Source organism: Rhea americana, unplaced genomic scaffold, assembly GCF_003343005.1.
Source record: "Rhea americana isolate MKP2758 unplaced genomic scaffold, rheAme1 scaffold_125, whole genome shotgun sequence".
Taxonomy (NCBI): domain Eukaryota; kingdom Metazoa; phylum Chordata; class Aves; order Rheiformes; family Rheidae; genus Rhea; species Rhea americana.
In genome coordinates this window covers 1,823,731-1,851,289 of record NW_028185317.1, presented here as the reverse complement: position 1 = coordinate 1,851,289, position 27,559 = coordinate 1,823,731, and the positions used below count along the sequence as shown (strand labels likewise).

Below are 27,559 nucleotides of genomic sequence, written 5' to 3'. Positions count from 1 at the left end.
TGTGTGTGCGAAGTTGATGGTACCGTATGATAACATTGTTGTCTGTTGTGGTGAAGTTGTCTGTGTTTTAAGTGAAAAAGTTTATATCTCTTTCCACTCTGTTGTCKGTGTGCAAGGCTTCAGTTGCAGGATCATCTAGTCCAGTTTTGGGAACCAGCTTGGTTCTGGGCTGAATGACTTAGTCTTGCTTGTGCACTTCACTCATACTCTTTCTCAGAAGTTACTACACCTTCATATAGTCCCTTGCAGCACTGACAGAGTGACAGTGCATGCAGAAATACATCTTTGTGTGCTGAAGCACTCGACAGTTTGCCGCTGGAGCTGCTGCCTGTGTCACCTTTCGGGAGGCATTTCGGTCACTTTTCTCAACACATGAGTTTGACAGCAGATGCAACCCTGCAGCTGSAAGACAGAAAGTTGCAGTTATAATGCTGCATGGAGAAATGGGTTTAAAAAGCAAAACATACATGAAAACKTGCAGGAAAGGAAGAACCGTTTCTTTAGCAGAAATCTTTTACTAGTGCTTTTTGTGATGGTCAGTTCTTCACCTGTCTAGAGGAAGCCCCATGCTTTTCCTGCTGAGGGTAGGTGCAAAGCCACGGAGGAGTAAACAGAAAGAGAAAAATGTGTTTAACTGCTGTCACAAACCAACTTTTCATGCTTCACCCTCAGGCAGAACTCATCTCTGCTCTGGTTTACTTTCTACTGTTTTTCTGCAGCAATTCTTTCAAGCTGTGGATGCCCAGCTCTGGCTTTTCCATCTGGAGGTCCTTTTTGCTTCCACTTTCTGTTTCGGTCGCTCCCCGTCCTGAGCTGCGCAGCAGGCCCTACAGATAAGCTGCTGTGAGCGCTGTGCTTGCAAACGTCGCACTTGCAATGCTGCTAGGATGCTGTCCCTGTAAGTGGGAAAACTGTGGTCCCACCAAYGTGGCCTGAAAGAACATCAACCCATCTGTGAGTCTTCCTGGCCTAAGAGATATGCAAAGATTTGCTGCCTTTCGATACACCATAGCATTGCTAATCATTAGCCTAAACACTGTATTTTAGCTCAACCCTGCTTCAGATGGTAAAGCAAGGCCTAGTGTCACCTTTACGGTGGCAACACCAGCTACCCTGCTGTCCTGTGCRTCCGGGAGTCCACCTGGCCCTGCACCCTGGCACTAGCTCTGGGACATACTCAGCTACCTCGGCTCCTTGCTTTAGCTCTGTGTTTTGCCTCAGGGCTGGCTAATGCTTTCCCAGTCCTGATCATATTCAGCTGCCCTCAACAGTTAATTCACGTGGACCCAAACTTGTTACATTACCGTTTTGCTCTTACTCCCCTTAACTTAAAGAAAAAACAAATGTGYTTCCTGCCCACTTGTCACAAAAGAAATTAGCCAGAAAATCAAATTATGCATGTTCTTTCCAGAAAATTTATTCAGAAACTGCCTACAATTGCCACAGCTGTAACCAACCAAGAATTGCCTGATCTTAAGACACTTTTCATTGAAAAGGTCCCACTTAAGGAGCTGGTGATTACCTTTAGCATATCTTGCCAAAAAGAAGGAAAGCTACTTTTCAACCAGATGAACTAAGAGGAATACATGATTGCAATAGATATGTATTACAAAWCTCTGAGGTCTAGGGCTATGACTACATTACAGCAAAAAATCTGCTTTTTTTTTGTAAATGAGTAACACTAATCRGAGAAATTAACATTTTCCATCAATTGTTACTACAGTTCTGAATGGCAAGTCACAAAATGGTGGCCTTTCACCAAATTTGGTCATCTGGAGAAAAGGTGCTATTTTGGTTCTGTGGCTGTTGAGTCTGTTTGCAGTCCTGGCAGCAGTTTTAATGGTTGTTTAAGAATGTCTCATTTAAGTGTAGGCACAACTGGTGTCTCAATGTCCATTACTTCTGAAATATTTCAACACTCACAGCTACTYGTAGGGAAGTAGTGTGCTTTTTCAGGGTGGTCACGTTTTTCATTTAACTTTTAGAAATAGAATATAAATCATATATGGAAATAGAGACAAAAGGCCCATTCACTCAACACTTTTTACCACAAAACTATATGTATTATATTAAATGTGAGTTTCTCACAACTGCTTTTTCTAAGACTTTTCTTTAGCCATTTTGTTGATGTGAACTGTGGTTGCTGGAACKGCCAGACATTGCTTCCCTGTAAACGCAGTTCACTGCAGGTGGACTGTATTTAAAAATTGCTTGCCTAAGAAGCAACTGATATTATCTGAATCTGAAATAAAGTTGTCAGAAACAAGCAAACTAAAAAAGCAAAAAGACAGATCAGATAAATATAGATAAAATTCAGACTGCTATCCAAACTTTATCTTTTGCTTCAACATTAAGTATTAACCTACAATTCTAAATCGTAGGTACCAACCAAAGCACAGAAGGCACATTTATAAAGGCAAATTTAAAGTCTTATGTCCTGCTATTATCTGTGACATTTTTTCCTATGCTTTGTTATTTTGTGAATATTTACTGATGAAGATGCTTGATATACTTCTCAGTGCCATTCCACTAAAACTTTGATGTAGCTTTCTGTGAAAATRTAAAATCTACAAAAGAGAACCATTCCGAAAGGCAGCTTTTATGTATTTGTTTGCATAGTGTCTCATGCCATACCATTGAGTATTCAATGGTCCAATAGTCCAGTAAGATCGAGATGGTTTTGTGTTGACATTGTATGAGCAAACATCTAACATGACCAGTAGAAGGAAAAGGCTCATAAAACAATCCTGTTAAACTTTGGGAGTGATAATTAATAAGACATAGTCAATTAGCCTTCTGTCCAGAAAGTTTCCTATTCCTTTATTAATTCTGAGACCCACTTCAGATATAAAGAGCTATATGATTAAGTCTAGAAATGTGAGTAATCAGTTAGTCATGCAGGAAAACTACTTGCTGATTACTTMGGTGTTAGGTTTTATCAGCCATTGGTGGGTGACTTTGAGCACTTTGGTTTCTTGTTTGTAGGTAGAAATATCTGAGCGCGGTTTGTGAATGTGATGGGTGTTTGGTGAGGTCTGCGGCTCCTTTGCCACCTGCAAGGTCCCTCTGTCACTGTTATGCTCAGAGGAGACATTCARTACCAGCACACGGTCTGAAGAGGCCACATCAACCCAAGAAACATCTCCTGCAAACTGATGCTGGTCAAAGCAAGTTCCCTCCTTCTCCTCCTCCCAGGTGGTCTGAAATAGTCTTGTTGGTCTTAAGAATTTGCTGAGTGTAGGTGTACACAGGTTAGGAGGAGGTATGCGTGGGTGGAGGAGGTTATGATTGATCTACCTGAGAACTAGAGGAGACKAGATTTAGCTGGGGAAGCACATAGATCTACTCAGTGAGGTTTGGCATTTGTAGCTGAYGGAGAGACACTGTCTTGCATTACAATTTCCCACAGTCAATGCTGGGGCACCCCAGAGAGGCACCCAACTTCTCTGTGAAGGCAAGTGTGCAGCCAGGGTGTCAGGGCTTCCCACCCAGAGGTCTCTACCTGCYGGTGCGCCAGCAGAAACCAACAGAAAACTTGTCCAAGGACAAGTCTTTACAGGCCCATCTTTCTGCTGGTTTCCTGCCTGGCCAGGAAGGCTAACTCTTGCTCCTCTTATTACGTGTTATCTGGATGGGTGTTGGGGCAGATTTGCCCTTCCTTGCGTTGCTGCTCCCTGAGATGCCCAAGGGCAGCGCAGCGCAGGGCAGCCCCAGCCGAGCTGTGCCGTTGGCAGCCTGGTGCGCACGCATGCCCGGTAGTTTCAGCATCTCCCYGCTGCAACCCAATGCCTACATTTCCCCATCCCCGACCCGTCCTGACCTTTCGGCAATGTTGTCTTCCTCGGCCCGTGTCCTGCGCAGCCACATGGGAGCCGCACAGCGGACCTGGGTGAGGACACAGCGCGAGGGTGCTGACCCCTTTCCTGCATGCACAGAGGGATGGTGCTGCCAGGAGGCACTTCTGGAAGCCCCCGAAAACAAGGACAAGCAGAAGGCCCACCCCGCTCAGAAACACTCCTACAGAGCAACCCGCGTTGAGCAAAAAGTACAGCGGTGTGAGAAACTGCACTCTGGAAATCCCAAATAGTTACACTTCAAAGTGTGGTAATTCAGCCAAACATGCTATGTAAAAAACCAGCAGATTGCTAAAAAAAGACTCAGAAAGAGGAAATTTTGTTTCACATACCATGCACTCTTGTTTCTCTTCAGCAGCTTACATGTTACAGTTTCTTTTTCTTTTTCTCTCTCTTTTTTTTTTTTTTTTTTTTTTTGGCTGTGCTAACTATGAGCCTCTTCTCATACACAACTTCCTTTCCTTTCTGTGCATCTGTGCAGCTTTTTCCCTCCCTTTATTTTGCCGAGGAGATGCCATACCTAGCCAGGCACTTTATGGTAATTTCTCTTTTGTACTTAATAAATGAGAGCACTAGATAAGAGAGTGACAGAGTGCCGGCACAGGTTTCCCAGCGAGGTTGTGGAGTCTCCGTCTCTGGAGATGTTCAAAACCCACCTGGATGTGATCCTGTGCAATGTGCTCTGGGTGACCCTGCTTGAGCGGGGAGGGGTTGGACTAGATGATCTCCAGAAGTCCCTTCCAACCCCCACCATCCAATCCAGTGATTCGGTGATGAGGTTTCTAGCCACCCTTCCTAGCCAGGGTTTGCTTAAAGCTGGGCACATCCTGTGGCAGGTATTTCCCATACGCTCAAGGGCAGCCTCTGCTTCCCAGGCAGACAAATGCAAGCACCCCGTTGGGTGCAGGGTTGCTATCTGTGCTGCAAAAACCTGCAAAGCCTCTCTTAACAGGAGAGGTGGACAGAGCAGTAGCTGGGTGTTGCAGTCAACATTGAGGCTTGCTTGTGGCCTTACATTTCAGTGGGAGGTTTGGGGTCCCTGSTGGCTGGAAAACCTCTCTTCTATTTTTCCCACTTCTCTTCTAGAGCCTAAAAGAAAAGAAGAATGGGCAGGAATTCCAAAAATACTTGTTTCCTGCCACAGCTGTGCAGACAAAGGCATCGCCACGTTGCAGTTGTCCTGCATCCGGGCTCGTCTCCCAGTGCAAGGAGCTAGGRTGCAGTTGAAATGGGTGCTGGCCTGAAATCAGAGCAGGGTAGTAATTCTTGATCTTTGAGGATTTCCTTCTTTCTTCATTGCTTGAAGTGTTGCAGCTCTGTTGCAATAGAGATAACTACTAGTAATAATAATTAATAGGTGTTTAATAGAAATGATAAGTAGGAATATAAACTAATAATTACATAGAACTATTAGGGGTTTTTAAATGTCACTGAAGAAGGAARATTCTTTTTAAGCTGTTTTCTGGTAGACTGTTGATTTTATATCTTGTTCCATAGAGGCAAGGGGCAGTCTTATCTCTTGCCATGCTGATAGTAGGGAATTCTCTCTTCTTCTCTGGTAGCGTTTGCCCGCTGAAGCCACATGGGGTTTTGTCAGGTAACCTCAGTRCCATATGTGTTTTGCAGTGTTTAAAACTTTGCTCTGCTTGGCCTGAAGCAGTGTGTGAAAACTGCAGACCTGATGCCTTTGGATCATACCAGTGGTGCAGTATGTCTGAGCCCTGGGGCCCCGTGGCCTCTGGGGTGTCCATCCACTCCTGCAGCATCTTTCCTGCACTAAGCCCCATACATCTGTCAGGTTGCTGGAATATATCAGCTAATGCTGTGTGGACCTTGCTGGAAGAGGGCGGCCTTGCGAGTTTGGTGCTTGCCTTTTGGCTTAGACCTTAAAGCTGATTTCTGTATGCACCAATRACTAGATGTGTTGCTTTAATTAAATTCATGACTCTGCCTGTTACGATATCCATGGAGTTGTAAACCTGAGGAGAAGTTGCCACTGGGGAAAAGAGAGGAAAGTGTTTGTTTTAAAGGAGAAAGAAGAGGCTGGATGTCTAGTCTGCATTTCAGTGAAAACGGACGGCAACGCTGGCGAGGATCACGCGCTCACCCGCGCAGAGAACCGGGGTATCAAGCCCGCGGCTCGTGGCCGTCCTCCGTGAACACACTGCCCTTCAGGCAGCCGTGAGACCGCATGTCGCCTTGTCACCGGACAAGGTCCTCGCTGGGTCACTGCCTCCTGCACGGGCACCCAGGGGACATTGCCTGGCGAGGGGGCAGGGGACGGGCTGCGAGCAGCAGCGAGCCTCCTTCCCTCTGCACGGACAACGCGGGGGGCGGGTTGTCATTGAAACGCGAGCTTGATTTGGTTGCAGGCTCCCATGAATTTTCTGTGGTTCTTCCTGGGAAGAAGCGGTGAAGCAGCCAAGGTTTTACACGTTGGTACTGTGGGGCCTTGGCACAGCTGTATGAAGAGATTTCTTTCTACTTCTGTTCTCGTTGCCTTTGCATGTGCTCGTTGTTACAGTGCCCAAGCGTTCCTCTGCCCTTAGCTTTGCCTGGGGTCCCTGAGTTTCCAGCCTGTATCCACGCTGGCTCGATGGGCTGGAGGAATAAATGGGTTTTGGCATCTTGTAACTCTAGCAAGGTGCCAAAGCATGTTCTCAGCACCTTCCAGTGGATTTCACATRCTTATTTTTTCCTGCACAATGTGGCTGGCTCATGAGTACTGTTGTTGTGTGAGCATCACTGAAGTGCTGGCAGGGAAAAATATATTGCCCAAAGATCTAATGGTCTAACGAAGCCCAGTCTGCTGGTGCTGCTGCTTCTCACAAGTCCAGTGCTGCTGGGGAGGTTTGTGCTCACGGGGGGTCTCTGCTTCTCGAGGCACCTTGGGTGAGCTGTGGCTCCTGCAAGGCCAAGGAGCATTTGTGCCCTGTGTATTTTCCTGGTGAGGTTAAAAGGTTTTCACTGCATTTCTTCACCATGCAGTGCATGGCTGGAACAAACTCTCCAGAGGGTAAAACCGGCATGTGGCTCTGGTCCTGCGCTGGGGTCCAGCCACCACGCCAGGACCTGCGTCCRCCCCGGCGGGCAGTGCAACCTCTCCTGCTCCATCTGCGCTGCCTCTGCTGGTTGCACCAGACCTTGGGCTGGGACCTGGCTGCGGCCACCGTCACCTTTTGGGACAGGCTGTTCCAGCGGGAGGTGGGCCAGCGCCGCGAGGAGCTCGGGCCGGTTATCCGTAAACCACGTGCAGCCGGGACGGGGGCCGTGCCTGGCACCAGCCTGCGGCGAGGGGCCGCGGCGGCGGCCGCGTCAAACCGAGCAGTTTCGGTGCTGCTCGAGCGCGGGGCGGGCGGCCCAGCGCCCGCTCCCGGAGCGCCGTGGCGGCCCGGCTCCGGTCTGTGGCCGGCGCTTCCCGGGAACCCGGCTGCGCGGTTGCAGCGCGCGCGAGTCAGACGAGTGGGAAGCGAGGGGAATTTCAGCTGAATCAATTTCAAGAATATGCAAAATAGCAAATAAGCGCTGCCATTTAATCCCGGTGGAAATACATTGCTTTGGCTCTTTAACTATGGCGATGGCTACGCTGGAGTGAGCGGTACCCGGCCCCTGCTTGGACGTGCTATGTCTTTTTTTAAAAAAGTCCACGTATTAAAGAGTCCCTTCTGCGAGGGACCTGGCAGCCGGTGACCACTCTTCGTTAGGGCAGCTGTGGGATTTGCACAGGTTAAGAATAGCCCRAATCGTTATTCTTCTAAAATACAGCTGCTCTCTTGATACCACGTGACAGCGGTCGAAAATACGGTTTGAAACTTCATAGCTGCATTTTAATCTAAAACTCCCACAATTTTTCTTGCTGCGATACCCGGAGCTCGCGCACGTCCGCCGGCCTCTTCCCACCGCCGGAGCCGGCCGCGGCCTCCCGTGCACGGTCCGCGTCTCCTCGAGCAGCCGGCGACAGGCCGGCAGCCCGGCTTTCCCTGCGGCTCCCTCCTCTCCTCCTGCCGCTCCCAGGGCGAGCGGGAGGRGGCCGGGGAAGCCGCGGCGCGGCGGTCGAGGGAGCGCGACTTGGACCTCTCAAAAGCTAAAGYGGAGATAGCGGCGGGGAGAAGAACCTACCTTGGCGGTCTGCGCTCCGGGCGGCAGCTCCGCGGGCGGCCCCGGAGGACGCGGCGCTGCTCGGCGGTGGCGGCTTTCCGCTCCCGTCTCGCCGCGCGAGCCGAAAGCGCGAGGGCCGGGCGCCTGCGCGCCGCCGCGCAGCCCGCGCGCTTCCCCTCCTCGCCCGCGGGGGAAGTGGGGGCCGCCGCTCTCCGCCGGCGCCTTCGGTTCCTGCCTGTCGCCTCGCGACCTTTCCCTGGTTTCTCCCCTCTTCCATTCCCGGTGTAATTCTCCCGTTTTCCCCCTCTCGCCCGCCTCTTCCCRGGCGCGCCCGCCCCTGCGTGCCCATTTCCTTCCCCCTCTCGTGGTGGTCGCGGAGGACCTTCCTCCTGCTCCGCTGGGGTCGGCCCTCGTTGTGCGGGAAAGCCCCGGTCCGGTSGGGAGGGAGCGCCGTTGTCGGCCCCTCTTCGAAGCCCACCACCCAACGTAGACCCTGCAAGCAGGACGGGCGGCGGTCGGGCGCTGTGACCGTCACCGGCACATCCCCGAGGTCGGTGGTTCRTTCCCCGGCATCTGCCAGTGAAGGATATGAGGCCGTCCGGAGGTAACCTCAGCCAGAGTTTTGGGGTGCTTTTCTCTTTCGAGGCCTCCGTGGGCAGTCTGCTACGTGATCTGGCTTTCTTGGGGCCAGAGGAAACTTGCCTTACTGGTGACGATGTGGAACTTTTGCACATTTTTAATGGAGAAATGGAAACACATTTGCCCATCCAATCTGTACTTGAGTGATTTTTTTTTTCAGGTATGTGACAAGTGTAGGAACTGAAAGATCTGAAATGACATGAGCGAAATAAGAGTGTGTATTAATTGCAAATTGAAGTCTCCCGTGCTTGTCCCTGGTTGGATCTATTTTAGGGTCAATGGGTAAAGCTGTAAGGAAAGGCTCCATTACACCAACCTTGGCAGAAGTGTCCCAGGGTTACACCTCACCCACCATTAGTTCCTTTTCTTTCCTAGCTTCTTCTCAGTCTCTGTTTGGCTTGGAGCTGCAGCTTGTCTAGAGAGCAGCTGCAGACTGCCCAGATGCAAGAAGGATTTCTTTGCAACTTTATGTTAGAATAACAGCACCTCTGATACCCAGGATAAATGTGGCCTAGAGGCTGGAATGGAAATAGTATTTATTTCTGCCAAGTCTGGATTTGCAAGGAATTCATGTATCAGGCCAAGTCCCASTGGTGCCAGATCTCATTGGGAAACCACAAGGTGCTACGTAGGTACATTAGGTGATAACATCTAGTTATCACCTGTATCCTTTAGTCCTGCATCTGCTTCTGGCACGACATAATCAATAGTCCTTTCACTTGATCTACTAACTGGGCAATGGAGAAGTGTTTTTTGCTGGTTTGGKTTGGGTTGGGTTTGGTTTATTTATTTTTTTATTTTTTTTAACCTGGAGAAGATCTGAAAATGTTTAGGACAATGCAGAAATTCCTACCRTGAGTTCATGTGGATGTATTTTTGTAAGTTTTTAAAGTAGCTAATGAGGAGGGTTAACTGGCAGCATGCTACACGTATGCATCTCCCTGGCTCTTGCATCTTCCTTAGGGAGAGCAGTAGCAAGTGCCAACCCTTGGGGTAAGCGGTGCAGGGGGAAAGATGGGGCAGCTGTTCCAGGACTGAAATCTCCCTGCTTATAACAGAAGTATGCCTGGGACAAAATAAGCCTTTTTGAGGTCAAAGTTGGATAAGTGCAGGCCCAAACAGCTCAAGTCCTAAGCTGAGAGTATATGAAATGCAAACTTYTTGTGGGTCAACAGAGGTTGGAGAAGATCTGCCTGGTGAAGACCTGTCCTCCAGGGTGAAACTGGAGTGTGTAGGGGAGCACTAGGAATCCAGACCTCTGGTTTTGCAAGGACCTATCATACTGAGATGGGGCTCAGCCACTTCGTATCTGTTTCTCCCCAGAGTTTACAGGTGTTGAGTGCAGGTTTGACTATGGTCATCACTGGGCTTAACAGCAGGACCGATGCTGCCGGGGCAGGTGCGTGAGAAGGGGCTTCTGGATGCCTCCGTGGTGCCCTGGGCAGTGCGCGGTGTCTGGGGTGGGCACCCAGTCTCCGCACRTGGGGACGGGGGCTTCCCAGCAGCACGGGACCCTCTGCACCCAGTGCCTTCGTGGACTCTGGTCTTCTCTTGCAGAGCAAAACACGGTCCAGGTCTGGCTCCTGCAAGAAAAATTCAGGGTTTTGGCTAATAGCAATCAGCAGGGGGCGGTGTAGGACACCCTACTAGAGGGCTARCGTTCATCCGCAGCACAAACTTTTCTCCTTTCTACCTAATATTAGGTGATCTTGTGATTTTTATTTTTAAAAGTAGTAATTCTGTAACTGTAGTCTGGTGACTCGAGCTCAAGAACTATTTAAAAAAAATCTCAACTCAGTAAACTTAAGATCAAGAAAGCTCAAGGATTCTTGATTCAATTACTATAGCTTGTTTTGAAAGATTTTTTTCTGCGTTCTTTTTAATTTATGTAGCAATTCTACTTAAATTATAACTTCATTACCCGCCCGGGTACCTTCCCGCGTTGCCCGCTCGCTGCGGCTTCGCCGGGGCGGCCCGGGCTGCGGCGTCCCTCGCGGGGCCCGGCCGGAGCCGCCGCTCTCGGGGACGTGGCACGGGCCCCGGTCGGGGGATCTGCCCAAGCACCCGCTTTCCCACCGCTCGCCTGTTTCGGAGGCATCACGTTCACGGCCGCGTGTTCGCGTTTTCATAGTTAGGGTCACTTTTATCAGCTGCTCCTGCTGCTTGGCACTTGCAGCCTTTTTGCTCGTTGTTACGTCGGCCGGGGCGCTGCGTCTGCCGGGCAGGCGCTTTATCTGATCTGGTTTTCCCGAGATGCGCGGTGGATGCTCTACTTTGCACTTTCACTTCCCCAGAAGCCAGCCCGTTTATAGGAAAGAGGAGCCCGTGCTGGGGGTAGCAAGCGTGTTTACTGCAGAGACCTCGGGCTTCGCGAGCACCTCGGGACGTCACCATATCCTGTTTTGCCCGGGTTCGGCTTGGGGGCCCCGTGCGGCGCTCGTCCCGGCAGCGCCCGTCGCACGCCGCGGCTGCCGCCCGGAGCGGGGCCGGACGCGCGGTGCAAGGCGCGCTCGTGCCTGCCGCAGCCCGGCGGCTCCAGTCCTCCTCCGCCCAAAGCGCCGCGGCACGGGAAGCTTTTACAGCCGGAGCCGGGAGCCGGGCAGCAGCCCTGCGGAGCGGTGACACCCCGCATCAAAACCTCGGCCTCGGGTCTGCAGAAATCCTGGCCGCGGGGAAAAGCACTCGCTGTTCGGCTTTGGTTTCGAGCGGCGCGGTTTGCTTCGTGCGTGCTGAGGCCGCAGCCGGGGTCCGAGTTTTTGCTGCTGTAGTTTTYTTTCTCCCAACGCTCGCTGCCCTACTCACTCTGGAGTGAGGAGGGGAGGATCTGAAAAACAACTTGTTCCCAGGAGCGGTGGCTATTCGAAGTGTGCCAAAAATCATGCGCCTCTGTGTCTGGCTGGTGGGTTGATGGTTGGTGCATGTTTCACTGAGAACTGAAACTAAGCGTTTTTGCAGAAGCAAAGTAACTAAGCTGTCTTTGGGCTGGAAGCATGCAGTCAGGGTGGGAAAGAAATGCAGACAGGTATTTTTAGCAAAGAAAAAAAAAAAAGCAACCTGCCTTGCTTTCTTGCAGTGCCTAGAAAGCGCTGTGCGCGAGAGACGTCTCTGATAATTCCTTATTTGTGTTCTTCAGTACTGCACAATTTCATCTTTTTGCACATGCATCTGTATATAAAATATGTGCAAGTGCGTGTGTATGTATGTATATACATATATATAAATATATATATATATATATATGCATATGCATGAAAGCCCCTAAGCAGTTCTAGTCAGCCGTAAACGAGTAAGCCATACAGAAGAATGAACCGCGTGTGAAAAGCTCGGTGTGGGCTGCTCGTGCCGTTGTCAGTGGGGCCGAGCATGGCCAGCTGTGCCAGCTGTGCTTTTTTTTCTCCCCAAGCAAGCAAGGAAAACATGTCCCCTTGTCTTTCTGCTTTTGTATTTTTTCTTTCCTTTTTGGAGGGGAAGATTTCTGCTAGCTAGGGACAGGCCGATCGGGGCTGCAGCAGGTTTTCTGCCAGTCTCCTGCATACTGTAAGCTTCGAAGCAGATTCCTGCTGGTCTCCTGGACTTCCTCTCGCCTCTCTAAGAACAGCGTTGGCAGCGCGCGTGGCAAACGGCGCAGCCAGGTCTGCGTGTGACCAGAAACGCAGCAGGAGCTGGAAATGTGCATGCAGTTTCCAGCAAAGCTGTTCTCTGTCATTTGGGGGGGATAACTTTCAAAAATCCTCTGCCTGCGTTTGCTTCTGTAGTTCTTTGAGGGCTTTTGGTGTTGAGATCCTTGGTGCCTTGGTCCATGTTGTGGGACCGGGGTGGTCACAGGGGACTGGGACAGTGGCAGTCCTTCTGCAGCAGGATGCGAGCAGAAAGGTCTATCTGGGGACAATACCATGGCGTTAAAAGCAGATTGCATGATGCATGATTAGCAGAAAGGATAAATACAACTTCCCACAAAAAATGCACTTYGGAAAAGAGGGGATTCAGTGCAAATCGTTACTTCTTCCCTCCCCATGTCGGCAGTTCCTGCCCAGCAGGCGCCCTGCTCGCGGGAGCGCCGGGCACGTCCTGCCGTCGCGTCTGCAGCACCGAGCTCTGCCTTCGGTCTGCGTGCCCCGCGGCTGGGGCCAGGCACGGGCCGGGGCTGGGCTCGTGCAGCCCCCGGGAGGAGCGGCTGCGATTTYGGAAACAGCTATAACATCGCTCGGAAGGTTGAACCGCGCCGAGTCTCCCGCGCTCTGCCCCGGGCCCCGAGGGCTGGGCCCCGACAGGCRATTTCCACCTTTGCGGCATCTGTGGGAGCTCCCCGAGAGGATGAAGGTTATTTGCAAGTCACCGCACTTAAAATAATCTCTGCAATGCCAAAATATGTGTTGGGATGATTTTATTTCCTCCCGAGTCTGAAGCCTTAAGGAGGCGCTTGGATCAGCTCTGTAAACTTCTGGTAACCAGCAACGGCTGGAAACACTTTTGCTCTTTAAGGCAAAACCGAGAGGCTCATGTAACATCTTAATCTATGAGCAGAGGCTTTAGCAACGTGCCAGGTAACACAAGACTCACAGTAACAACAGGGGCCGGGAGCTCCGCGGCGGCGGCTCCCGCGCGCAAGCGTGCCGCGGGGAGGGCGCCGCGTCCCCTCGCCCACCTCGCCCTTGGCGTGTCCCGTTACAGGCGTCCTTCACGTGTTCATCCCCCATAACCACTTGGCGTCTCACAGCTCGCAGCAGCCTCGAGGACGCCCGTGCTTGGATCTAGCCGGTTTTCTTCAATAGAGTCAACTCAGCGGAGGTAACGCAGCGTGTCTGAAAACTCCCCTTAGCTGACGTGGATGTGGGTTAATGCTGCTGCCTTGGTATTTGCTGCTAATGTTACAGTCCTGTGGTTTCGCCTAGGTTAAGTCTTCAGTGGAAGGAGGTTCGTTTTACATGGAGATAATTAATTGTCCAGACCTAGAGCCTAACGAGAGCACAGCACGGGCAATTTTAATCGGGCGCATGCAGCTGCAGCGCTGTAATTCCTCCTGGTGGTACCTCTGTTGAGGGCAGAGCTGCCAGGCTGTAAGCCAGGGTTCAAAAGGCTTTTCAAGAATGACAAACATATAGGTACACTTTTTTTCTGGTTCAGAAATATTCCCCCTTCCTGCAGGACTCCACAGAAGCAATAGGAATTGTAGGGAACCAAACCTGGCTGCAGTTCAGCATGGGAAAAATACTGATTTTAGTGAGGGCTGTTTCAAATATTTTAACAATAAATGATAGAGACCACAGCAGGTCAAACAGTCACTAATAGCAACAACGCAACTGTGAAATATGTCTTCAGCCAAATGTCCTTCTGTGTCATGCTCCTGCACCTATTGCACACAAAGATAATTCGAGACGTATTTGGAGACCTAATGCAATCTTCATTCAAGCACTTACCAAGAGGAAAATGCCTTGTATTTCAAGAGATGGACTCTAACAAAAGCTCATCTGGTTGCATCGGAGGAATTTCCATGCTATTTATTCGACCAAAGAACTTTGGAAGGGACCAAAATTTGAAACGTGGAAAACTTCCCCTTTTCGTATGAATATCGTTGCTGGTGTCCCTAGCAGAGAGGCTGCTCCCTTTGCGTGCAAACCGAGACCTCAGGGCAGCGCAGCTGTGTCGCAGCAATTGATCCTGAAACTCGGATGTCATGAAGTAGTAGAGGACGGGATCCAGGCAGCAGTTGAGGCTCGCGAGGCAGAGGGAGATGGGGTGAAAGCGGAGGGTGCTCCTGTGAATGGCACAGTCTTTGATGACGTTCTCTATCACCATCATAAATAACGGGAAGTTGATATGGTACGGGGTGAAGCATATGAAGAACACGGCGGCGCACATAAAGAGCATTCGCAAAGCTTTCTGCTTCTCGCTGGTGTTTTGCAGCTGTGTTTGACAGTCCTGCAAGGACTGCCTCATCTTCCAYGTGCAACAGGCAATGATGCCCAAGGGGATCACAAACCCAAACAGCTCCGCAACCGTCACCAAAGCGATGGAGGCCCCTGGCGTCATTTGCTTCACACCTAGGTCTGAGAAGCATGTGTTTGTGGTGTTGGATAAGGCCGGGCTCCTCACGATGGGCAGCGGTAAGCAAGCCGCCCCGACGAACAGCCACACCGCGGCGCTGATGGCCACGTCGTACCGCCGCTTCCAGTCCTTGGCCTTGAACGGGTGGTACAGGAAGARGTASCGCTGGATGCTGATGCAGGTGAGGAAGCAAATGCTCGCGTACATGTTGAGGTACTTCAGGTAGAAACACGCCTGGCAAAGAAAACTTCCAAAGGGCCACATATGGTTTATATAGTAATACATTCGCAGTGGCAGGGAGAGAACGTGAGCCAGGTCGGCCACAGCCAAGTTGATCATGAAAATCACAGCTTTGCTCTTCTTGCTGATGAAGCGACATAAAACCCACAAGGCAGCGCTGTTTGCCAGAAGCCCGGGCACGAATATGATGGTGTAAGTGGTTGCATACAGGGTGGACTGAAAGGACATCTGGGGATCAGTACAGTTTCCAGAGAACACGTTGCTCTCCATCTCAACTGAATCTCTTCACTCAAGAGACAACTAAGGTGAATGGAGGGTTTCTGTAGGGAGAAAAAACAGATGCTGTAAAGCCATAAGCTTTTCAGTATTTTTCCACATTGAATAAATGCACTTCAGTATAGAAATATAAGTTTTAAGTGAAGAGGGCTCATAACGTTTATGCGTTTAGATTTTAATGTTCCCATGGAAAGGTTCACCTGCGCCAGCGGGTGTTTCTGTGCAGCAGACTGTCCAGCYGGCCACAACTGGACTCAAGTGTTTGACCTCGCCGGAGTGGATAAGCTGSTGTATTGCTGCATTGCCCTGCACTCTGCTGCTTCTCATGCTCTCAGATGGTCCTTGRGTGCTATGGTCCTGTGTACAGTATATGTATGTATGTGTGTATATCTCAAAAGAGAGATAGCAGGGAACAGGTAGGTGATTTACTCTCTAAAGAAACAGGTCAAACTTATGGTCAAAGAGGATGAAAAGTCTCTCATCTTGGGCTGGAAGCCTGATTGGGGGCATCGTGAGCCAGCGCACATCCCAGCCGTCATAGCCACATCTGAAATATCTGCATTGCCTTTCCTGCCCCTCATCCTGACCTCGGGCCGCTTCTTCAGCTCCCCAGGGGGTTCTTTCAGGACCATTTGGCTTTTATCACCTGCAATTTTATGCTAAACTCCTGTCTGGCTGGTGCTCTTTGGTAGGTCTCCAGGTGATCCAGGAGGGACCGTAAGTAAATGCAGAGCAGACTGAGCCGCTGCCGTTCGGAGCTGAGCAGAGGCTCGATGCAAACCAGCAGCAAGGGCAGCGACCGCCGTGAGTAACGACGGTGCTGGTGGACGGCGGGCTGCGGCGGGGGCCGGTGATGGAGAGGTGCAGACGGATCTATGAGCGCTCTGGCTCCAGATTTAAGAGYGGATTTAAATGCTAATAGCTGACCGAACATGCCGACCTATCTGTCAGTGCTGCTAACCCAATTTCTGTGCGCATGGCACATTACGCAGGCATCGTGCGGTAGCAACAGGAATTATCTTCCAGCAACAACTCAGGACGTGGAGGAAGATAAATACATTTGCCSGTCAGTTAGACCAGAAATTCGCTTCATCCATTCAGGCGTTTCGCCTCCTGTCGTCAATGCTGGGGGGATCTGTGGGTCGTGTGCGGTTCACGGGCGCTCACTCAGGTCCCCAAGACGTGATGAGTTTAACGGATTTCACTATTCCTGAGCAAAGAGCTTTGCGCTGCTGCAGGGAACCGGAGCAAGGAGCAGGATTTTCCCCCCTTGCGAAATCGGCCTCGCTTACTTATTTCTCCTCTTTGGGGATGTAAAAGTGAAAGGGCGCAGTGAAAGCCGAACCGGAGCAGGCGGGGGATGGGAGCGAGAAGCAAAACCTCGTTCCCCGGGATCCTGCGAGGTTCCCGCGCTCTCGCCGCCCGCCTGAAACCCCGAAGGCCGGCGCTGGTGCCGGCGGGACGGGCTGGCGGCCGACGGCGCCCCGGCCCGCACCCTCGTGCCGGGACGAGCAGGGGCAGCCGCCAGCCGGGACCTTCTCCCCCCGCGGGAACCTCTCCGGCCACYGCGTCCTGGGCGCCTCTTTGCCCGAGTCCGTGCTCTGGGCGCTGAGGTTTTTTGAGCCTGGTGAGGCGATAGCAAGAAATCGTGAGGGTTTTTTTTGTTTATTTTTGTTTTTCTGTTTTTGCCTTTGTGCCAAGCCCCAGCGCGTGCCGGCGGCGGCCCGGGCACCTTGCAGTCGCGAGCCGATGCCGTGGGCTTGCATTTGCCAGCGCTTGCTGGAGCTCCTGGCAAGAGGGCGGCCGCGAGCCGCCAGCCCGCGCTTGGCCCGTGCTGCCCAGCGCAGCGCTTCCTCAAAGAGCGAGTGGGTTATTTATTACTCCTGTTACTCGGTTTGGACGCAGCGGGGACTTTCTTTTGCCGTCCCTCACCCCGAGTCCCTCCACATCCTTCCACGTTTTGTCACCGGTGACGCTGGGTCGGGGCGGAGGTGCTGCTCGGGGCCCCCGTCCCACGCGCTTCGGCCGGCTTTTGGGTCAGTGACTTTCTCAAACTTGCAGAAAACACTCCTTGCAACTCCTTAATCACTGTGCCGTTGCTCACTTTTCTTTCTTTCTTTTTTTTTTTTTTTATTGCTGAGTTTTATCCAGCTGCACTCTAAAATTAACTCCTGTCCTGGGGTCTTTGCAGTCTGGCTGCAGAAAGGTTTTGCCACCAGAAGAATCAGAGCACTGGTTGTGCATGTAGCACTGCAATTTTTTAAATCAACAGCTGATTTTTGCAATTAATKAGCAGCTTAAGACAGCAACGATAACGCCCATGTTTCTTTTTCTGAGCGYGTTAGCGATTTCTGTTCCTAGATCCGCATGCGGCTGTCGTTATTGAAAATTGCCTGGTTATTCTGAATCACTGCGTGCCCCACCCAGCCCTACATTTCTGCGGTATTGCATTTACTGCTCCCAGATTTACGGGCATGCTCGCCCTCATCTTTTCCATGTATTTGTTCTTCAAAGAGTGACGACGCTGCCCTCCAAACTGCACCGCCGAGGAGCCCCGGCTTTGGGGAGCCCTCGGCCAAGCCTGAGCCCACTCCCTACCGCAAAGCGTCCTCCCTCGGATCTGCCCAAATCCTTGGATGTTGGAAGGAAAAGCAGTCTAGTAAAAAAAAAAAAAAAAAAAAAAAAAAGAGTCTGCTTTTGGCTTGAAATAAGTTTTTCTAAAGCTTCTTATTTTAAGCAGTGGAGGCTTTCTGGACCTTTTGTTTTAAGCGGTAATTTCATTTACTTTTTCAATCCAGGCACTAATAGAAAACATGTAAACAGAACGGATCAGCTGTAGTAGCTTCTGTCAATCAAAACGGGTTTGAAGGATTTTCTGTAAAACAGGCTTTCCCCATTTACTGCTGCACATAGCAGGCTTGTGCTCTAACGCACCGTCCTCCGCTCCCCAGCCCTTCAGAATTAAAAGRAATAGGAATAAATTGCTGCTCTCCAAAGCTGCTGAGGACCTTGCCCCAGCATCTGTCTGGTAAGACCTCTTGGAAAAATACAGATGAAAATATTGTTCAAAATTGTGATAGCTTATGAAGAAAATGTTAGAGAAATCAGGCTTACCTTCCTGCAGCTCCCATTCTTCAGGGGGGCGACATCCATACTAGCGAGCGGGAGGAGCAATCTTTCTGCTTTTATTTGCTACAATTTTTCTCCGAAATCCCAGCCCCAAAGATTCTTCTTTAAACTTCAACATGTTGAGGGAAATTTCAGAGCGCTGAAATCCTGCCGGCATCTGCAGACCAATACAGTGTCTGTAGAACAGGAAATCCTGTATTTTGTTTCTCTTTGCCACACAAAATGTGTACAGTTAATGACGTTAAAACAACTGGAAAGATGATGACATCATTTGAGCCAACTGCAGTGTGATTTAGGGCTCAGGAGCAGATTTCTTYTTCTGTTTGCAAAAAACATGTGTGTTACAATGATTTGTGCACTCGTTCCCTCAGTCAAGCTGGTTTTGCTTTTATCTGCAGTCACTTGCCGTTTGCTTGCTAAAAACTACAAAATACAGAAACAAAAATCTTCCAGGAAGTACTGAGAAGCGTGTCAGTAGAAATTCACTGGGAGGTAGTAATATTCCTCCCTTTCCTTCCCTTCCTTGGGAGTTTTGTTAGCCTTGAGACTTTAAGGCTGTAGGCTAAAGCTTTTAAGGGTTTAGGCTCTGTTCCTGAAATAATATGATGGTTTAAGGTTGAGAGTTTCCCAAAACACTTACTTACTTACTTACTTTCTAAAAAAGTGTCCATCATCTCCAAATTCATCACTGTCTCTCTTCTACCTCCTTTAAGATATATATAGATATTATATGTTTTATACGTATATATAAATCACATATCGCGTTTTTATATATACATATAAAAACAYAGTGTGMATGTGTGTGTGCACATRTATTTATATATATATATTTATATRTGATTTTTATTATATATGCGTGTATATGTGTGTGATTTTTAATTCCAGTGCCCGCAGAAGACCTGGAAAAGAAGGCCTCCCTCCCAGCCTGTTGTGGTCAGTACATGTATATGTTGCCTATACAATACATGCATACGTTGTGCTGTGCCTCATGACTCGTTTCCGGCTGGACRGTGTTATCGGACATACAGCGTCGCATCTTACGGCCCACTGTTTGCAAAGATGCAAACGTTGGCTGCTGGCATGCTTCCCTTTCTTATTGTATGTAATATRTAGRTAAAATTACTTYTTCTGGATTTTTTTTAAATTGGTTATTTGACCCCACAAAAGGGGCAGAAACGACAAAGGAAGCCGTTGTGCGTAGCCTTTACCGGGAGCTCAGGCTCTGGCGCGGAGCCTTCCGCCGTTCCCATCGCGGGGGAGCGTGCCGGCGCCGAAAGCCGTGCCGGCGCCGAAAGCCGTGCCGGCGCCGGGCGGAAGCGGAGGCAGAGCGCGGGGACGGCAGCTCCTCGCCGTCAGCCCTGCGTAGCTGCGGGTGCGTCCTGCTGGCTTCACAAGGAGGACGCGTTTAGGGAGGTCCAGACAGGTCAGGTACCAACGCTCATAGACATATCTACGGTCTCTCCGGCACCGCGTGCGAAGCCAACATTTAAATGAAGCCCGCTTCCAGAAACGAGCCGGCAAAGCCCCGTGCTTCTTGTCTCAAGCGAGAGGAAAGCCCTGGCCTGGCCGGGCGGGAGCGTTGCTCGCCATTCGAGGATTTCTCCCAGCGCAGCGTTTGCAGCAGCTGATGCAGATCCTTGGCAGCAAGAGCGATGCTCAGGTGTTTGCTGCAGCGCGCACGAGCCCGTAGCGCTSTTCCAGCCCGTCTCTCTCCCCAGAGTTTAGAGGTTTCTCCCGAGCGAAGTGTCTGTGTTATCAGGATATCCGGGCTGGCCTTCCTACTCCTGTGTCCAAGGCACGTGTCCAGCATCCTCTCCAGCTGGTGCTGCAGCCTGTTTATAGACACCCACGCAGAGAGGGGTGGTGGGTTGTTGGCTGTCGGCCTGCGCCGAGGGCTGGACTCGCACCTCGGGCTCACAGTCGTGCCGGGTCTCTCTGCTTGTCAGCTCGCCGCTGCGCTGCGCAGAAGATGGTGGCATCTGTGGCCAAGGAAGGTCAGTAGGCTGATGAGCGTTAAGCTTGTCCCTTCAACATACACTAAACAACTTCTTTGTTCTTCTTTCAACTGTGTGTCTATTTTTACTTAGTTCTTCTGGCTCATTACTAATACCAAATGTGCATCTTTCACACTATAAAATTTTACATTTTTAAAGGTAGAAGATAAAAGGAATTTTTAAATAATGGTGAAACTTTATCTAAGGCTTTTGATTCTTTGCCTTTGGACTGGTATCCTGTGGGCAGAAGRCCAAATGCATGTAATGGGCATCTCTTTAATGTGCTGCATCTGGTGATATCTGACAGGATGCACCTGAAGGACGTATGGAAAAACAAGCCTGGGCTTTTCAGAAGGGAGAGGTCTTAACCACACAAATAGCAGCTCGCCCTCGTGCAGAGAGCTGGGATGCTCGGAGCTGAGGCATCACCATTGGGCTCCTGGTGCCACACGAGCAGGRTGCTGGTGGCCTGCTGCATGCAGCTGAGCTCCACCACTACACCCAAGCGGCCTGTGCAGAGGTGGTGTTTATAGGAGGGTTTGATTTATTTTAGAGTAAATAAGTGTTAGTCTCTCTTGACCTTTTCAGATTAAGACCTCATGTAAGCTGTAGACTGGGGATTTCTGGTCATGTCTCCTAAACCTATGAAATAGAATGGAGAATTTTCATACTTCTTGAGTTGCCTCCTAGTTTTTGAGCCACTATCTTGTGTTTACTGCATCTCTTGACTTTTTTTTTTTTTTTTTTTTTCCCTACACAGAGAACTGGTAATTTCATTTGGGGAGAGAAAATAAAGCTGAGGTACTCACTAAACCCTGCCACTCGAACTGAGGCCGGAAGAGAGGCATTACATACTGTGAGTTTTGCYAGCGGTTCTGTTTCTTACCAAGTGCATTTGGTGTCGTGCACAGAGGCCCTGTTCTCATAGACGTATCTATGGGCTTGGGCTGGGAAAGGAATTATCAGCGCTGTGATATCAGTTAAGATAGGATGTCTGTTTGCTGACCCTGCAGAGGATTGCGTTTTCTTTTGCTAGCAGATGCAATGTTCCTGGACATAACAGAGACCGTCTTCTGCCCTGAGCAAGTGCCAGGGACGGGGAATACATCACGCACTGGTTTTGCCCCCACTTTCTACTGTAATCTAGAAAAGGGACTGGCTCTCTGTGGGCCTAAGGGAGCTCAGAAGGTAAAAGCAGCAGGAAGACCTGGGCTCCAGCATGAGTGGTCAAGGCTGAGGGTATTTGGGGATGCTGTTGTGGTGACAGGGATGTCACCCTTACGGAGCCACCAGATGTGTTTATATTAATGTTGACTCATTCCTACCAGGAATCAGGGTTGATAAGTGCAAAGTGGCCTTGGAGCAAGCGGCAAAGAAGAGAGCATGTTGCTCCCCAAATGATTGCTCTCATGAGCCTGGGGACCTCAGGCCTCACAAGGTTATCTGTACTCTCCATGGCGTTCCCCTGAGAAGCCTTCCCTCCCAGAACGCAACGTTCGGCGTGGGAGAGCTGGTGTTGCTCCTCAGAAACTGAGGCCACGTTCCCCTGGTTACAGGTCTCAGCTTTGAGTACGCAGAGGACTGTCCTTRCTGATTCCAGTCCTCCCTTAAATGGTGCTAGTGCCTTTTCAAGCCACGTAGGCTTGGATCTACAAGATGACTGTTGGGTGAGRCATAGTCTTTGTTTCTGCAGTTGTCCCTGCACGTAAAAATGGCATCGGTCAGTCGTCTTCAACCAGTCGTGCCCCATGCTGGCAGCGGGCAGCCCCGGGGCTGTGACTGGCAGCTCTTCCAGCCCCGCACCTCTCCCGCAGGGAAGGGTGGAAAGCTGTCCTGCTCTGTAGCACCCTTCTGTCCACAAAACATGGCTAAAGCCAACTTGAGTGTTATAGTATAAAAATATTTTTTTAAAAAAAATCTTATTTGACTGAGAGTGAAAACCTTTCTGTAGACGTGTAAGCAATCTGCTTAAGGGTAAGAAAAGTTGGTAGTGGTCAATGCACTTAGTCATCTGAAGGCAAGTTTGTGATKTATGCAATGGAGAAACTGGTCTCATTTGGCTCTGCAGGTGTAAGTGATAACTACGAAACTCAGCTTACATTTGCCAAAATGTGTTTATTTTTTAAGCATCAATGTTTGGAAGGAAAAATGCAGAGCAAGCTACACCGTTACCATAGCAGTGTCTTCAGCCTTCACCCCATAAACGCAGAATTGTTTGAGAGGGGAATTACAGTAAGCAGCTCCCAGCCACATGCTAGGTGACCAAGGTCTATAAAAAATATCCTCAAAACAACCACTGAAACTACAGTCTCATTCACGGATGATATTGTACAGCATCTAGCTCATGCGAAAGTTGCTAAATTGGCAAGAATTGCGTTATACATGCTTAACTATGGTTGAGCATCAGCCTCTGCTCACATTTTAAAGGGATTACCTGCAGTGTGTAAACACGTGTACGTATATCATTGGCATAAAAAAACTGTCCAGTTAAACCAGTAGAAATATTTCCATTGACTTCAATGGGAGATGGACTGTTCACTTATTTGGCAGTTTTCTCACTAGAAAACCAAGGAAACTTGAAAGAGTACGCTGTTCTTGAAAGCTATTTCCTTCAGATAAGCACATTTCAGTCCTCTCTGTTACGTACATGTGAGATTAAATTCATCATACTATAGACCCTAATCATCTTTTTACAAAAGGGAGAACTACAGTAGCTTATTCTGTTGAAACAGTAGGTCTTCAGTGCCTTTGAGAGGAACTCTAGCATCTAGTTATTTAAACCTGGCTGTTGTTTGCTTTTTCCCACTTCACTATGTGTAAAGCTAACACAGAAAATCTTTGGTTGAGTCAAAATGTGACAAAGTGGGATTAAGTAGCTAGATTTCGATTAGACTTAGTGAGTGTTTCTGAAATTTCTTGTATTTTATAGCAATACATGAGGTGCTGCTACTGCTGCTCACCGAGAGCTGCTCAGAACGCTTTGGAAAAGCCACAGGTTTTCCGAAGRGAGTAAATCGGTGCCGAAATGATCCCCAGCTCTCAGCACAGTGAAACCCTGGAAGCTACACAAGCTGTGGGAATGTGGCCTAAAAACTGGGACTGACTCAACACGCGYCAGGGGTAAACGTAACCCCACCTTGTGACTGCTTTTTATATATTCATGGCTAATGAAATCATAAAAATGTAAACGTTAAGATCGTGAGAGGGGCCGATGGGAAAAAATCTGAATAATTTACTGGAAGAAATCAGCCGTCGCTCCAYCAGTGAAATCCCCTCAGCAAGGGCTCCTTACTTCTTCCAAGGGTGTCCTGCCTGGGTTTGCTGGGGACGGACCTCACAGCAGAACCGCGAGCGGMCGGGCTCTCGGTGGTGCCCCGCGGTCCCACGGCGGGGAGGTGCCGGGGGCGCTGCGTGCGTTCAGCTGAGAAGAYGCTTCAGTGGACGTCACCGCATGACTGTCTCCGGCTTGGGCGCAGAACCRCTGAAGCTGGGAAAATAGAAAAAAGCTGCTGGGATGTTTCCCAGCAAGAGCCTCGCTGCTCCCTTCTGCGCTTCCRCGGTCCGCTCGGGTCAGGCGCGGGCATCGCGTCGGCGGGCGCAGTCACACCGGCTCGGTCACTCGTCAGCTACTAACACGCTGCTCTTAAACAAGCTTTTATGYTGTGCGTATCAAAAGATTTCCACTGCCACGAAACTCACCTGGAAAAACAATCTTGCGGGATCTTCCGTAACGGTTGTTAAATGAACATCACAGAACAGTCTCGGATTGCATGTGAAGCATTTTGTTACTCTTTTAGGCCTTCTTCTCATTCCTTAACCGATGAGGCGCTTTCTTTGCTCATGAGCCGGCTCCTGATGACCATGCTGCTGTGACGTGATATCTGATCCTGAAACTCTGAATTCATAAAGAAATACAGGATTGGATCCAAACAGCAGTCCAGGCTTGCAAGACTTAAGCAAAAGGGTTGGGTGTAAAGAGTGATACTACGTAAGAAACAGTCGGTTATAACGTTTTCTTTCACCATCATGTAGAAAAAGAAGTTGATGTGGTACGGTGCRAAACACACAAAGAACACGATGGCACACATGGAAACCATCCGTAAGGCTTTCTGCCTCTCGCCGCTGTTTTGCGGCGGTATCTGGAATCCCCGAAGAGAAACTTTGGTTTTCCAGGTGCAGAATAAAATGATAACGAGAGGGCCCACGAACCCGAAGAGCTCTGCCGTCGCTGTCATCAGCACCGTGGCCGCCTTGTTTTCGATCTGCCGGACTTCAAGGTCTGCAAAGCAGGTACTAGTGCTGTTGGCGAGGCCGTAGCTTCGCATGATGGGAAACGGTAAGCAAGCCGCCCCGACGAACAGCCACACCGCGGCGCTGATGGCCACGTCGTACCGCCGCTTCCAGTCCTTGGCCTTGAACGGGTGGTACAGGAAGAAGTACCGCTGGATGCTGATGCAGGTGAGGAAGCAAATGCTCGCGTACATGTTGAGGTACTTCAGGTAGAAACACAGTAAGCAAAGGAATCTCCCAAAAGGCCATGTGTGGTTAATATAATAGTATATTCGCAGTGGCAGGGAGAGAACGTGAGCCAGGTCGGCCACAGCCAAGTTGATCATGAAAATCACAGCTTTGTTCTTCTTGCTGATGAAGCGACATAAAACCCACAAGGCAGCGCTGTTTGCCAGAAGCCCGGGCACGAATATGATGGTGTAAGTGGTTGCATACAGGCTGTATTTAAACATTATAACAGGATCAGGGCAAGTTCGGTTATTCTGCGTCATGACGGGGCTGCTGGAAATGTTTGGGTGGATCATTTCTGTAGGGAGTTAAAACAAAGGTTGTGAAGACAAAGGCACTGCAATAGTTATATTTACATTTGCATTTCTTTTTTGACTATTCAGTAGAAATTAGAGGTTTGGAAATGTCTTCTATATGAAGCATCTCGCTTTATTCTTCAAAGCTGCCTCCTCAGAGGTCTCCCACCACTGCTGTGTTCCCGGAGCTGTCGCTGTCAGTGCCCTTGCTGTGCTCTCCACATGCCCCACCAAAGGCTCTGCTCCTGTCCCCATCTGTCAAGCAGAGAGCTCACACACTGAGAGGCTCACCGCTAAGGTCACACAGGGAGCCCATGGCAGCACAGCCCACTGAACTGGGGAATTTTCAGGCTACTTTAAATGTATTTAAACAAGTGATCCAGTTTCAGGAGATGAGGTGGGGACTGCCTCAAAGACATAAGCCTGGGTGAAGCTGTGCCAAACTCCTACACGAAGGGTGGGAGAAGCTGCCCATCCTTCAGTAGCTCRGGACCACCTATGGTTGGGTCCCTGGATAACTGCAGCTGGCATAAGCCACACGATGTTTCAGGAATAAGCTAAAGGCAGGTGTGCCATAGCCCAGCGTCTGCGTGTGAACAACCTCATGGCCTTGAGATCAAAATGTGATCTCCCCAACACCCTCTGTCTAACACTTCTCTTCACTGGGTAACTTTATTTTGAGATCTTTCCAACTTCTGGCTCTCCTTTGATTCAGATGAGTAGAGATGGCTAAATGTCACAGATCRGACTGTTGGGACTTCTTTCTTTTATTAGCTTTTTTAATTGGGACTTTTTTCAGGAGGGTAACACAGGTAGGAAAACTTTGGTTTCACTAGATATTTCCCCATAGGGTTGTAATGCTTGGTATAGTGATTCCCTCCTTCATCTAATTTAATAGTTAAAAAAATTGAATATCAGCTTCCTATTTCATGTGGCTCTGCAGACACTGATTCATGGCTTGTGACTCACTTTCTGCAAGTATAATTTAAAGGGGCATTTGCCAGAAAAAGTGTCTCTGTAGGTAGGTATTAGTAACTCATATCCTGTTGCTAATGTTTTTTTTCTTTGTATTATGAAAAAAGAGTAAAGAGTTCAGAGTTCTCAAATCACAGAGATTCTGTTTGTTAATTGTGGTACTTGAAGTTGGCAGCTAGTACAGACTCCACTCAAGGCTGTTACGGAAGGGTTGTAATTCAGGCCCCAGAAATGCCTGGATGTGGCAAGGTCCTAGCACAGGACATATTCCAAGCTCAAYGCTGCTCTAATAGCTGGCTCACGTACCCGTAGGGTGAGGACCACCAAACACTGTGCCTGCGGGAGCTCCCAACAGACCCTACTGCCAGCTTTCTTGTTTTTCTTTTTAAACTTCCATTTCCTTAAGTTTCATTTTTTCCTRGTCTTCAAAAAGCAAGGCCCGCTGATTTATCTCCTGCAGTACCATCAGCTTTAGCAAAYGGGCTACATCCCTTAGTTGCACTGAAGCAGCAACGAAATGCCATAATCAAGAAAATCTATCCAGTCCGTCTCCTTTACTGAGACAGCAGGAGTATACTGAGGCCAGGCGTCTCAAAGCCACCCTCGCAGGCTCTTTCTGTCCCTCTAGGACAACTGCTGCAGGCTGCAAGCCTCGTCCCTGAGGCAGCTCTGGAACAAGCTCGCTTGAGATGCTGTGTTCGGCAGTGGTGGCAGGAGGGTGTTCCTGGCTGTCCAGGAGCTGGCCACTAAACCTCARTTTTGCATCCAGGCATTCCTCCTTTTTAGGAGGACTATTCCTCCTTTGCTTGCCTGAAATGTCATCTTTTGCATTGCATCCCATTTCTTGAGACTGCTTTGAATTTCTGGAGCTCGGGAGGTTTGTGCTCCCTTTCTGTCTGTGCCACTTGCAGCTCAAGGTGAACATGTGGCTGACGTCCCTATCCTCAGTGACAGCACTGCTCCGTGCACCCAGCTGCTGTCTCTTCATGTGACCTCCCCGTYTGGCAAGAAGCCATGGAGCAGTCACTTCCAAAGTTGCTAGCTGTCTGCGTTTCCTCGGGTGTCAAGGTTAGGCTGACTGACCTATGTTTCTCTGAAACTCAAGGGTGCCAGGCAGCCATTGAAGTCAGGGAGGATTTGGCACGTTTGCAAAATGTTCCATTTTAAGGAATATTATTACTTAAAAACAGGCCAGTGGATCTGCGTTCTTGAGTGAGTCTGAGCTCAAGTGAGTCACAGCAGTTTGCTCTGGATGCCCCTAGATGCAGCTGGCCTGTATTCACGCTCCATGTGACGGCTACGGGGCGAGGTTGCAGCTAGATTGCACACTGCCCTTTCCGAATGGGGGTGTCTAGGGTAAACCCACATGCCCAGGGCATCTCTGTTGAAACAGGGGGATGACACCGCGTGCACGTACGTGGCATCGCGGTTCAGCCTTTGCCTTCTGGGGCAGAAAACTGCGTGCCTGGGCTGCAACAGGTTCACCACCACCACC

General features: G+C 49.8%; 2 protein-coding genes across 2 annotated transcripts; both read right to left on the bottom strand.

The window, feature by feature from the left end:
* Positions 1-12,757: 12,757 nt before the first annotated feature.
* LOC146600230 (putative P2Y purinoceptor 10) lies at positions 12,758-18,506 on the bottom strand. Its single transcript, XM_085325973.1, has 2 exons — positions 18,267-18,506; positions 12,758-15,196 (listed from the first exon to the last, which is right to left on the bottom strand). Exon 2 carries the CDS (start codon positions 15,144-15,146, stop codon positions 14,031-14,033), a length of 1,116 nt encoding a protein of 371 aa, XP_085182099.1. The 5' UTR covers positions 15,147-15,196; positions 18,267-18,506; the 3' UTR covers positions 12,758-14,030.
* A 5,265-nt stretch (positions 18,507-23,771) lies between these two features.
* P2RY10 (P2Y receptor family member 10) lies at positions 23,772-25,086 on the bottom strand. The gene has a single exon (XM_085325976.1). The coding sequence runs from the start codon at positions 25,054-25,056 to the stop codon at positions 24,082-24,084; it is 975 nt and encodes a 324-aa protein (XP_085182102.1). The 5' UTR covers positions 25,057-25,086; the 3' UTR covers positions 23,772-24,081.
* Positions 25,087-27,559: the final 2,473 nt, after the last annotated feature.